This window comes from Canis lupus, chromosome 6, assembly GCF_048164855.1.
Source record: "Canis lupus baileyi chromosome 6, mCanLup2.hap1, whole genome shotgun sequence".
Taxonomy (NCBI): Eukaryota; Metazoa; Chordata; class Mammalia; order Carnivora; family Canidae; genus Canis; species Canis lupus.
The window spans coordinates 27,033,254-27,045,460 of record NC_132843.1 but is presented as its reverse complement, the minus strand read 5'-3'; the positions used below and the strand labels follow the sequence as shown (position 1 = coordinate 27,045,460).

Sequence of the window (12,207 nt, the reverse complement as noted above, 5' to 3'; positions counted from 1 at the left end):
TAACAAGAAATCCTAGAAGGAGGGGCACCCGGTGGCTCAGTGTTGAGAGTCAGCCTTTGGCTCAAGGCATGATCCCAGGGTCCTGGGATTGAGTCCCCACATCAGGCTCCCCACAGGAAGTTTGCTTCTCCCTCTGCCTGTGTACCTGCCTCTCTGCGTCTCTTACGAATAAATAAACAATCTTTTAAAAATTTTTTAAAAAGAAATCCTAGAAGAAAACTAGAGAGAGAACAATTCAGAACTGTGGAATCACCTGAGCTGATACACATTTAAATTATTTTATGTTCAGAGTTTAATGGTAAGGGTGTGGGATATATTCTAGTGCTTCAGACCGCTTGAGGTGGGGTGTGTCATATGCAAGATGTCTCCCAATAAGCTTTCCCAAAAATATCAGACAGCTTAAAGTCTTCTTAAGAATCAAAGCAATCTAATTCCCAAGTCCCACGTCTCTGAAAGTTTAAAATACTCTGTCCTGTCTATAAATAAAATGAAAAATGCATGATTCTCTGGTCTGGCAGCTCAAAAAAGTTGCCATTCCACAAATTTTCTTGGCATCTTTGTTCCAGATCTTTGTGGGCTTCAAGCAAGAAGGCTAAGAAATAGGTGTCTTCCTAACAGATGATACAGAATTATGGACCCAGGGCTGTGTTAGCGATTAGGAACTACTCATTCAAGCCTGATTCTACAAAAATAAAGCCACGAGGGTTAAATGATTATGGGTGGAAGCTACTATGTCATCTAAAAATAAGGGAGAATCTTGTTTATCAGAGTATCTTTATAGCTATTAGCCTATAAATGGATCCCTAGGCATCTCTCCATCAGGGAGTATGAGGTTGCCAGAAAGTGTGCCAGAGAAAATTCACTGCTTACAGCAACATCTGAGAAATGTTAGGCAGAACTCTCAAGAGCAGCAGAATGAACAAGTAATTTAGAGTCTAATAAATCTGACTCCTAATCCGTACTAAATAAGAATCTCTGCTTCCTTTTGTGTAAAGTGAGAAAAACAACAGTCATCTCAGATTAGGAACATTTTATCAGTTCTAAGTCTTAAGATAACCTTCTGAGATGACAATTACATAACTTCTGACAAGAAGTAGGGATTCATCCAGACTCTGTCTTCATTTTAGACCCTATAACAGTAAAGTTATGAGAGGTGACATATGTAGCAGTTTAGAGGTCAAGCCCTAGGTTTATGCTAAACCTCATCAGTAAAATAGGGATAATTATAGCACCTACTTCATATGTAGTAAATGGAGCTACTAACAACTCAGCAGGTTAACTGTGAAATCAGGTATCCTGAGGCCATAAGCAAACCAGGCATGCCATGTGACCTAATTAGAAGTCTATACAGATAAGAAGTAAAGACAAGGATTAACTGACTGGTAGATTATTCTTTCATTCACTCATTAAATTCTGGACTGTTTATGCAATAAGTGCTGTGGGTACTGAGGAAAGAGGGGTGAGCACACAGCCCTGCTGGAATATAGTGTCTAGCATGGGAGATGGTCATTAAACAGACAGATAAATAGTTAAAACTCTGATGAGAGCCATGGAGGAGTGTAGTGTTCCAAAGGGACATGACCTGGTCTCGGGACTTCAAGGAAGGCCTCTGTAAATATATCTTGATTCTGAGTAAACATCTGAGCTGAACTGTGGAGATGGGGTGGGCAGGGAATGGTTTGGGATATGAGGAAAGATGAAGGTGGAGGCCAGGTCACACAAGCCTCGGAGAAACGGCATTAGTCAGAAGTGCCAAGATCAGAGTGACATGTTTAAAAACTCATGATGCGTGCAGTGTGGGGAACAGATGGGAGGGGGAGGGTGTCTGCGGGAGACCAGACCAGTAGTCTGTTTCAGTAGTCCAGGTGAGAAGTGAAGGTGCCTTGTGTGTGTCTCATGAGTAAGAAAGGCAAACTTAAGGAGATACATAAAAACAAAGCTTGCTCTGGTTCTGGGACCCAACAGTCACCATCTAAACAAGAGAGCCCAAGAAAATTACAGTGGAGAATTCTCAGTCTAGATAGAAGGACCACAGTCAAAACCACAAACCAAAACACCTAGTGGTTCCCAACTACCAGAAATGGTGAGGCACACATCTGAGGCTTTTCAGGAAGAAGAGGAAGGAGAAAAAGGCTCTCCTGACTGGACTCCCAGGCCCTGCTCAGTGACGGAGAGCCTCGGGTGGAGCTGTGAAGCAGACCTCTACCCAGGTTTCTCTTAGAGATTTACGAGGCTGGTAGAGTGATTAAGAAGGGCCCACATGAGGAAGGGCAAATATGACTGGTATATGTGACCTTGTCACTTCAGAACCGTGGGCACACATCTTTGATGAGACCACATCCTACAAAAATGTGCTATTACACACAGCCCTCCCAGGCACTCAACAAAATATTAGAGAATACAAAGGAGGAAATGGAAAAATAATTAATTTCATCTGAGGAAAAACAACTCTCATTGAGGAATACGTAATTTAGCAAATAACATATAAGTAAAACAAACACAAGTCATTTGCAGACTCAATGTTTGTATATATTACTGCTTCAATGAATTTAAGCTAATTTTCTTAAACTGGGACTAATTACCTCCTAGCAAACAATTATCCACACGAGGGTTTACACTTCTACTGTCAACAATAACTTTTTGTTTTAAGCACACTATTCTTAATCTCTAACAGCAGACTCATTTTGACAGTAATTATATCATATGTTGTACTATTATTCAGATGCTTTGTGTGTTTATAAATGGTCATCTTAATCACATTAAGGAGAAAAGCTGTACGGTATACTACAGGAGGGAGGACCATACGTTATTCTTTGTATTTCTATAATTTCACACAGTGGGGAGATTTAAACTGTTATTAATGTGCAAATTACTCCCCACAATTAAGACATGAAGTGATTAACTGTGATTAAATTTACATACTTTATACAGTCATGGAAGGAGAAGATAAAATACTTAGATTAACCATCTTAGTAGATGCAGTGAGAGACTAGGTAAGAAAGTAGAAGGAGCAAAGGAACTTGAAGTGATGGTCAGGAAGTCTAAGGCTGGTCAATGAAGGAAGGTAGGAAGGATCATTTTTGGTAGTTCCTTCCAAATTTTTCTCATGGGAGCAGAGGTATATCGGGGGAACAAACAAATGACACCAATGGTCCTCAAAAGTGCTGTGAAAAAAAAGCCTGGGAAAGGCTGGTTATGTCTGAATTTAACAGGTTTCTTCTCTACAGATGGGATTTAGCAGAGCCTTTTCTATACTACCTTGTGGTGTAAAGTCTCCATGAAGGATTCAAAATAAATAATGTTAGCTCAAGGTACTTTTAATTAATGTAACTTTCCCAAAAGAGTGCTTCATCAGACGGTCTGAGAGATTCTAAGCTTGTGAAAAATTCTGAGATCCCTGGAAGAATATCTGGGCAAGTCACTGCAGAGATTTCTTATGAGATCAGAGTCTTATTATATACCACTCTCTCTTAAGTTCCTTTCTCATCCTTTTATATAACTAGCTAAAGATCACTCCTGAACCTAGGAATGGAGAAAATGGGAAAATGTAGGAAGAACCTAGAGAAGGCTCACCCAGATAAGGCTCCACTTTCCTGCCAGAGGTACTTCCCACCACACACACAACTCAATTTCTCCATCCTGGCTCTAAGAAGGATCCAGTCTCTCTCCATTAACTCAGGGCTGCAGCTTCCCACAAGAAAATTTCTAACAATATCATGTATGTTTTTTCACTGTTCTGCATAAATGTTTATATTATATAGCATTATTTCTTTTTAAAATAAGATTAAGCTGTGACAGATTAAATGCTAATTAAGGTAATATTTTAAGTTTCACAGGGGGTAATTTTTTGCATATATGAAAGAATCCAAATGCCACAAATAGTTTTAGGATAAATTAAAAGTTTGTATAAAATTATTAGGTTAAAAATTATTATAGACGTTTCTTAACCATTAATGATAAAAGCTGTAGCGTATTATTGGCATTAAAACTTAAAATTTACCTCTTTCACTGGCATCATCTACTAGAACAATTTCTTCTAGCATGTGTCTTGGTGAGCGATTAATGACACTATGGACAGTTCGCAGAAGTGTGCTCCAAGCCTCATTGTGGAAAACAATCACCACACTTGTTGTAGGAAGATTATCTGGATACACCTTTGTTTTACACCTAGAGACAAAGCAAATGCCTTTATAAAAAGTGACTGTTAAAACAGCAGACTCAATGCATCTGGAGTAGAAGAGGTAATAGAACAATAAAGACAGTTTGCTCTAGTGGTGGGACTCTTGGTAACTGCTCATTTATTTAAGTTTTGGTTAATGTTGCATGTTTAATAAATAGTACCTATTTAAAGTTATATGTTTAGATTTACATTATCTTAAAGATATCAACTGTATTCTTAAAATTAGGCACCTCTTCCTGATCAATGTTTTCTGTTGATTCAGAAATTTAATGGACAATGTTATTAGTACGTTGTCTGTTTCAAGAATCCAACTCAACAAAAAAATCAGAACCACTGAAGTTGATGCAGTTTAATAATCTAAAAAAATATACCTTCCACAAAAGAAGAGAACTAGTATTTACTGAGTATTTTCTATTAGGCACAGAAGAGGGGTTCCTGTACGCATAATAATTCTGTGAGGTACCTGGAGCCACATTTCAGAGGAGAACTTGAGGAAAGACACAACAAGGGAGCGGAAGAGCCTAACTGAGGACTCCACGGTCCATGCTCTGCTGAACATTCGCTCGATGCTGCTTCCTCCATACCAAAAAACTGACATGCAACTTGCATAGTAAAGACTACGTCTAGAAATGCAGCCATCGAAGAGACCAAATGCACATAAAATCAATGTATTAGTTGTATGTTTCCAGCACTCTGTTAGGCAACATGGTCACTTCCTCCAGTCTTGTTAGGATGACCAAGAGCCGAGAACAGTAATGGCAATAAGCAACCAGACATTAGGGAATGCAGTTTAGAACATCAGCACTCTTAATAAATGCACATGTAACTCTTTCATAGGCATCTCCAAACTGCAACTTTGGCTCTAGTCTTCTCTTTCCACCTTTATTTCCAGCTCTCACAAGCTCCTCAAACCTTGTCGTCCCTCTAATCTCATGTGTTGTATCTGCCAGTGGGAGTGGAGACAGACAGGAAAAAAGGGGAGAGAAACAAGAAAAATACCAACGAACCCCTCTTCTGAAGCGGCCACGATGGCCTACCTGCTTAAAGTGCCACCCTAGGACTGCTAGCTGGCAGCTGGAATGAAAGGAAAATGGAAGGGGAAAGACATGACAAAGGACAGTGGCTGAAAGGAGAAACAGAAGGAGAGTTCATTGTGGGTCCATCAAACACCAGTACCCCCTCTCTCCGAGGAGGAAAGGAAAAACGAATAGCTTTCACTGTCCTTCATTATATCCCTGTTCAACCCCTACCATCCTCTTGACCATTCTCAGGCCCCTTGATGGTGTGCTGTCTTCTAGACTAGTGACCCCACTCCAAGCCACTGGCCCACAGCCTCCTTTTCCACACCACAGTCCATGCCCCTCACCCTAGGTTCACTCCAAGCCTCACTAGGAGGCCACCTATGCATAGCCTGCTGCCCTGTCTACAGCTCCTTCTCTCCAAGTCCTGGTGGCAGAGATGAGGCCCAGAAGACCAGATGCATAGGCTCTGGGAAAACTAATGTGCCCTTAGAATCCCAAATAATACTTCTGAGGACAGCTTCCCATCAAAACTCTGTTAGCTATAAATTGTGGCTAGATTACACATACATAATCAGTACTATGCTTCAGGTACACCATTGATGAGCAAGCCAAGACACTCATGATTTCATAAGAAGATGCACCCTGAATGCCTGATTCACAGACTACTGGCACAGGACTTTGAAACGGGTAATGGGGCCTGTATATGAGTAAAGGGGGTTCAGAAAGAGAATTTCTAATATTATTTAAGTGACTAAGTCACGTATGATTTCTTTTCCCAAATTAATCCTACTCATTATTGCAGGAAAACTGGGAAGCAGAACAGCCAGGGGTACTACAAAGCTACTCACCAAAACAACAAAGGAACAAAATCGAGTGAGACATAGGAGATGATTAGGCAAAATGGGCAGTGTATAAACAGTATTGTCAGCCATGTGCAGCGCTAGCAAGTGGACAGGAAGAAAAGAAAATTCTGAGGGAGCAGATTCTGCTGAAGAAAATAAGCCCTATTTATTTCTTGGAAGATATAGGAAATAATTCTGAAACTGTATGGAAAGAAAGACCATAAAGACTATAAGACTACAAATAGAGACTAAAATGGAAATCATTCACAAGAGGACTGAACAATCACAAAGCAAAGCACATCTTAGGATCCAGACAAAAGGGCAAATAATTTCCTAAATCAAACAGTGACATTTAATCATTCAGAGAACACAGCAAATTCATAAATATTCTTTTAAAACATAGAAAATATAGAATAAATATTAAAAAGTCAACATAACTCATTTCAGGACAGGTAACCCCCTATCCCAACCTGGGAAAAACGTAAGGCGCTCAAGGAGAACCAAAGATTCTTTCAGCCTTCTTAGCTCCTCCCATGGAGGGATCACTTGTCCCCATGGAGGTGAGGAGTGGGGGATTCTTCTAATGGTGGAAGACACAGAGCTGAAGAGGAGCAGGAAGGCCACAGAGGTGTTACCAAGCAGCTTCCCCGCCCCCCGCCCCGTCCCAACGGAGTCTTTCATACTGATGAATGAAAATTAGCCAGTGTAGGGTTGTAATACTTAAAAAAAAAAAAAAAAAAAAAGTTACATGTAAGTTCAACAGGGTAGGGTATACATTGGGGAAAGAGAGAAAAGAAGGGGTGTAACTTTTTACTGAAATTATAATATACATACCAAAAAGCAGACAGATCACAAATATGGAACTGAATGAATTTCCACCAAGTGAATGCATCACGTAGTCAGCACCCAGATGAAGAAACAGACTGCGACTGACATCCAGAGGTTTCTTTTGTGCCCCCTCCCAAAGTAACCAGTGTGCTGGACATTTAGCATTATAGATGAGTTCTGCCTTTTTTTTTTTAAACTTTATTTAAAAGGAGTAATACAGAGCGGTAGTTCTCAAACTTTTTGACTCCTAACTCCTTTGTGTATTTAAAAACTGATGATCCAAAGTACTTTTGTGTAGGTTATATCTTGATATTTACACTATAAACTAATATAGCAATTTATATACCTAAGAATCCACAAACACATATTATGCTATGAGAGAGGTGATCCATCACTATCACAGTGTGTGCCCATTAGGGATTTATTGCCTCTTAGCTCCAAATATACCCTCCCACTGACTGTTCTGTGATAAAACTGGCTCCTATAAGCATTTCTTCTTTGCAGCTGGCAAGAGGCATAGATAAACTTTGTACAGTGTGCACACACATGGAAGGTGTTGGGAGGCACACTGTAGGAAGTAGGAACTTCCCTTCCTAGTGCCAGCATGCTTCCATTTTTCTTCTCCTCCCTGCTTTGGTGCTGCCAGTGGAGTGTGTGGTGGGCACCCAGATGCATCATCCCCACGGAGTTTTAGTAGCATCCACCCCGCTCAGGCAGATTCTCAGTAAGTCTCCCAGGTACCTCACTCAGTAGCTGGCTTCCCAGTTTTGGCTTTCTGCACCCCAAAAGGGTGGTTCCTGTTCGCCAGTTCTGGCTCTGACTTCCTGCCCAAATACACTTCAAGTATATTTCCTGCTGATTAGGCCTGCCTACCAGCTCCCGCTCTGAAAGGTACTGTGTGCCACGTCTCCCCAGGGGTAACCAGCAAATTTCTCCACTGTCTAGTGAGCAGCAATCATATTCTCCAAAGAGGTATGAACCCCAGCATTAGGGAGCAGGCTCCCTCTCAATGTTTTTCATTCCTTGGTACTCTCAACCCTAAGATATACTTTATGACGGTCTTTATCTCCTTACAGTCACCCCATCATAGTTAATAATTATATTAAACTTTTTCTGTTCAAATTATTGGAGGATTTCATTTTCCCTGCTAGATCCTGATCCATAAAGCTTCTCAAACTCCACTGTGGACTAGCTTATGAATCAGAGCAAAAAGGCCAAATAGCTGTCTTGGTATTATTATGAAAACTTTTTGACCTCGCAGGCTCCCTGAAAAGATCTGAAGGACTTCCAAATTCCCAGGGCTACACTTTAAGAACAACTGATTCAGAGCATATTCTTTTGTGTCTCAATTATTTCCTTCAACATTGTGTATCATCCATGTTTTTATGGGCAAGTTTATTTTTACTGCTGCATAGTATTCCTTTAAAGGAGTATCTGTGTACACATACACAATTCCATTTCTATTCTAATATTAATAAACATTAGGATACATTCCAGTCTGGGCTACTATAAACAGTGCTGTGAAAATCACTCAAATACATGTTTTTTGCTGATTACTAATGTATGCATTTTTCTATTACTGGGCAATAAGAAATATAGAGGCTCAGCTTTAGCAGATACCAAGAAATGGTTTTCCAAAGAGCATGTAGTAATTTCCACTCTCACCAGCAGTGTGTCATAGTTTTAGCTGTTCCATACCTACCAACAGTATCATTTTTTGAAGGGGGTAATAAGTTGTCTGAGTTTTAACAAATGCACAGATTCATAAAATTATCTCCACTTTCAGGAAACAGAACATTTCCACCTCCAAAGAACCCCCTTTGTTATCCTTTTATAATCTCACCTCCCCTACATGTAATGCCTAGCAACTCGTATGTTTTCCATTACAAAAGTTTTGTCTTTTCACAAATATCCTATAAATGGAATTATACAGTGTGTAATCTTGGAGGATTGTTTTCTTTCACTCAGCATGTCTTTGAGACTCATCTAAATTATATGTATCTAAAATTTGTTATTTTTTACTGAAGAGTAAACCAGAAGTCAGTTCTGATCTATCAATGTTTTCATTCACCAGTTGTTTCTAGTTTCTAGTTTTTGTCTATTATGAAGTGAGTTGCTATAAAAATTCAGGTACTGTCTTTTATGTAAACATGTTTTCATTTCTTTATAGTAAATATCCAGGGATAGGACTGCTGGGTTACATGGTAAGTATAACTTTGTAAGTGTTAATTTTTAAACTGCCAAATTGTTTTCCAGAGAGACTGTATCATTTTGCATTCCCACCAAAAATGTATAGGAGTTCCAAATGCCCTCTTTGTCAGCACTTGATACTATAATTATTTTTGTAGCCATTTGAAGACACATAGAGTGGTAACTCATTATGATTTTAATTGGCATTTCTCTAATGCTTAATGTCTGTTCATGTGCTTATTTGAATCCATATAGTATCTTGGGTGTCAGGTCTTTTGACAACATTTCATTGCATTCATTTTTCTTAATTGGGTTATGTTTGAGAGTTCTTCATATTTCTGATACAAGTCCTTTGATGGAGGTATAGTTTGCAAATATTTTCTCCCAGCCGGTAGCTCATTTCATTCTCTTAACAGTGTTTCTATCAGAGTGAAAGTTTTAAAATTTGTTGTTCAACTTACCAATTGTTTATTTTACGAAATTATGCTCTTGGTGTCATGTCTCAATACTCTCTGCCTAATGCCAGATCTTGAATATTTTCCCTAAAATTATAAACTTTTAGACTTTAGCTTTAGATTTATGATCCAATTTGAGTTAATGCTCATAAAACACCCAAGATTCATGTTTTTGCATATGGATGTCTAATTGTCCCAACATCATTTGTCGAAAAGATGATTTTTCCCCTACTGAATGGCTTTTACACCTTTGTCAAAAATCAAATAGCCATATCCATGTGGGTCTACTTCTGAATTCTCTTTTGTTTCACTAATCTCTGTGTCTGTCTCTTTGCCAACAGCACACCATCTTGATTACTGTAGCTTTTAGTACGTCTTTAAATTGGGCACTGTATTTCCTCCAATTTTATTCTTTTAAAAATTATTCTTGCTATTTCCTTTCCCTTTCCAAATATATTTTTAAATCTCTTGATGGAATTTTGAATGGGGAGAATGGACCTTTTTTATGTTGACGTTCCAACATAGCTAGAAAACTTAGTCTTCTCAGTCTGCTGTGCACTGCTTGCGCCCAAGTCTGTGCTCTAGGCCAAGTAGCAGGAGACAGGAAAAGAGAAGCATGGGAGAGTCTACCCATGCTCTGGGGACCAAAGATTCTCTGGTCAAAGAGATTCCCCTCCCTCAGAGTTTTAGCTGTTTGCCTGGCACTGCTCCCATGGCTGTGCTATCCTGGCATACTATCTAGGGATTGGGATAGCAGAGAAGAGGAAAAAAAGAAGAGGCAAGAATAGGAGGTTTTCTCCACGAACCCTTAAGAGATCCCTTTTCTCATTCCTCAGAACAGAAAGAGTGGGTTGGGTTTCTCTTGGGAGCTCTCCTCCTATACCCAGTATATACTCCTAAGTTCTGAACTGTTTTCAAGTACAATGTTGAACAGAAGTGGAGAACAGACATCCTTCCCTTGCTTCTGACCTTTGGGGAAAGCTTTTAGCATGCTATGATACTAAAAGCATGATATAGACTAGTACTAAAAGCATGATATAGACTAATACATTTGACTTCATCAAAATTAAAAATTTTTGTGCTTCTAAGGTATCACTAAGGAAAAGACAAGCCACAAACTGGCAGAAAATATTTAGAAATTATAGCTCTGGTAAAGGATTTGGATCTAGAATAAATAGCTCTTATAATTCTGCGAACTTCAAGAAGACAATCTGATAAAACATGGGCAAAAAAAAATCCAGACAAATTTCATTAAAGATACAAGAATGGCCAATAAGTACATGAAAATATCCCTAATATCATTAGTCACAGGTAAAGCAAATTAAAATCACAATGAGATACTGGTTCACCTGCAGTAGAATGGCTATACGAATAAAGATAGGCAAAAATAAGTGTTGATGAGGTTGTAGAGAAACTAGAAACCATGTACATTTTGCTGGTGGAAATGTTTGTGGCCACTTTGGCAAAAAGTTTGGCAATTTTTTAGTTAAAAACAAACTTACCACAGGACCTAGCAATTAGGAATCTACAAGAAAAATAAAAACATTAAAGAATAAACAAATGTGCAAAGCTTGTTTTAAAAAGCCAATCGCTCCCCTTCCATACTCTCCCTTTCCATAAAGGAAACAACATGCAATTCTTTGACCTCTTTCTCTTGGTATTTACCTCCAGAATTCTAAATACCGTATCTGAATTTTCATTTTTTTTTCAAGTTCTAGATATTACATATTAACTTAGTGGAGAATATAATGATTTATTTCCCTCCTATCCCCATCCTAATACATTCACTTGCTACTCCCTTCAGCCTCCCAAAGTAGTTATATTGGAAATTCAGTTCATTGTTAAAGTTTATATAAGGACTATGTAAAATGCTATCTATAGCTGACTCATATATTGTGAATATAACACTTTTTCCTTTTCTGCACAACATTGCCCTCTACTTTAGCCGAGGTTATTTTTCCCCCTTTTCTTAGTTTTCTGTGTATTTGTCACTAATTCAAACCCAGACTCTACAAATTTAGTCTCTTAAGATGTTCAGAAGCACCAGCTATAATATGACTGAAATCTTCCTAAAGCAATCCCTCCTGAAGTTTTCTGGGCAGGCTGCCTCTGTGCCTGCACCACTGTGGTCCACGGCTTTCTCTCTCTCATCCCACGGGGATTCTTTTTTTTCCCCCCCAAAGATTTTATTAATTCATTCATTCATTCATTCATTCATGAGAGAGAGAGAGAGAAGCAGAGACATAGGCAGAGGGAGAAGCAGGCTCCATGCAGGGAGCCCGATGTGGGACCTGATCCCGGGTCTTCAGGATCACACCCTGGGCCAAAGGCGGCGCCAAACCGCTGAGCCATCCAGGCTGCCCTCTGACGGGGATTCTATTAGCTGTCCTGCACATTGAATCTCCTGTCTTTCATATCCCATGCCTTTCTCTTCCCTGGTTTACTCCTTTGTTTGGCAGAGAGCACAGGCTAAGAAAGGACGAGGGGAGATGGACAGGTTTTTGAAAATATACCATCACTACCACAATGGATTGATGCTTTTAATGGGAGTGAGTTATATACTGGAGTGGAGCCGAAGTTTATTGAAAAATCCCTGGTTTTTACACAATGAGTGAAAACACAAGTGGTTTCATCTCAGTCTCCTTGTATAACAGTAATTAAAAGATGGCCTACACAACAAGCACTCTTGT

The 12,207-nt window shown here is 39.2% G+C and overlaps 1 protein-coding gene and 1 long non-coding RNA gene across 4 annotated transcripts in view; one reads left to right on the top strand and one right to left on the bottom strand.

The window, feature by feature from the left end:
- LOC140635144 (uncharacterized) overlaps nucleotides 1–11,019 on the top strand; it is a 76,974-nt gene extending 65,955 nt beyond the window's left edge. The window contains exon 3 of the long non-coding RNA XR_012032472.1: nucleotides 4,599–11,019. This is a non-coding gene — a long non-coding RNA (uncharacterized lncRNA). The remainder of the gene's footprint in view (nucleotides 1–4,598) is intronic.
- The window catches only part of GALNT1 (polypeptide N-acetylgalactosaminyltransferase 1), a 123,236-nt gene that overhangs the window by 27,655 nt on the left and 83,374 nt on the right, over nucleotides 1–12,207 (bottom strand). For all 3 annotated transcript variants that reach the window (XM_072829291.1, XM_072829290.1, XM_072829292.1), the window contains one exon: nucleotides 4,001–4,167. In XM_072829291.1, coding sequence (XP_072685392.1) covers nucleotides 4,001–4,167 — 167 coding nt within the window. The remainder of the gene's footprint in view (nucleotides 1–4,000; nucleotides 4,168–12,207) is intronic.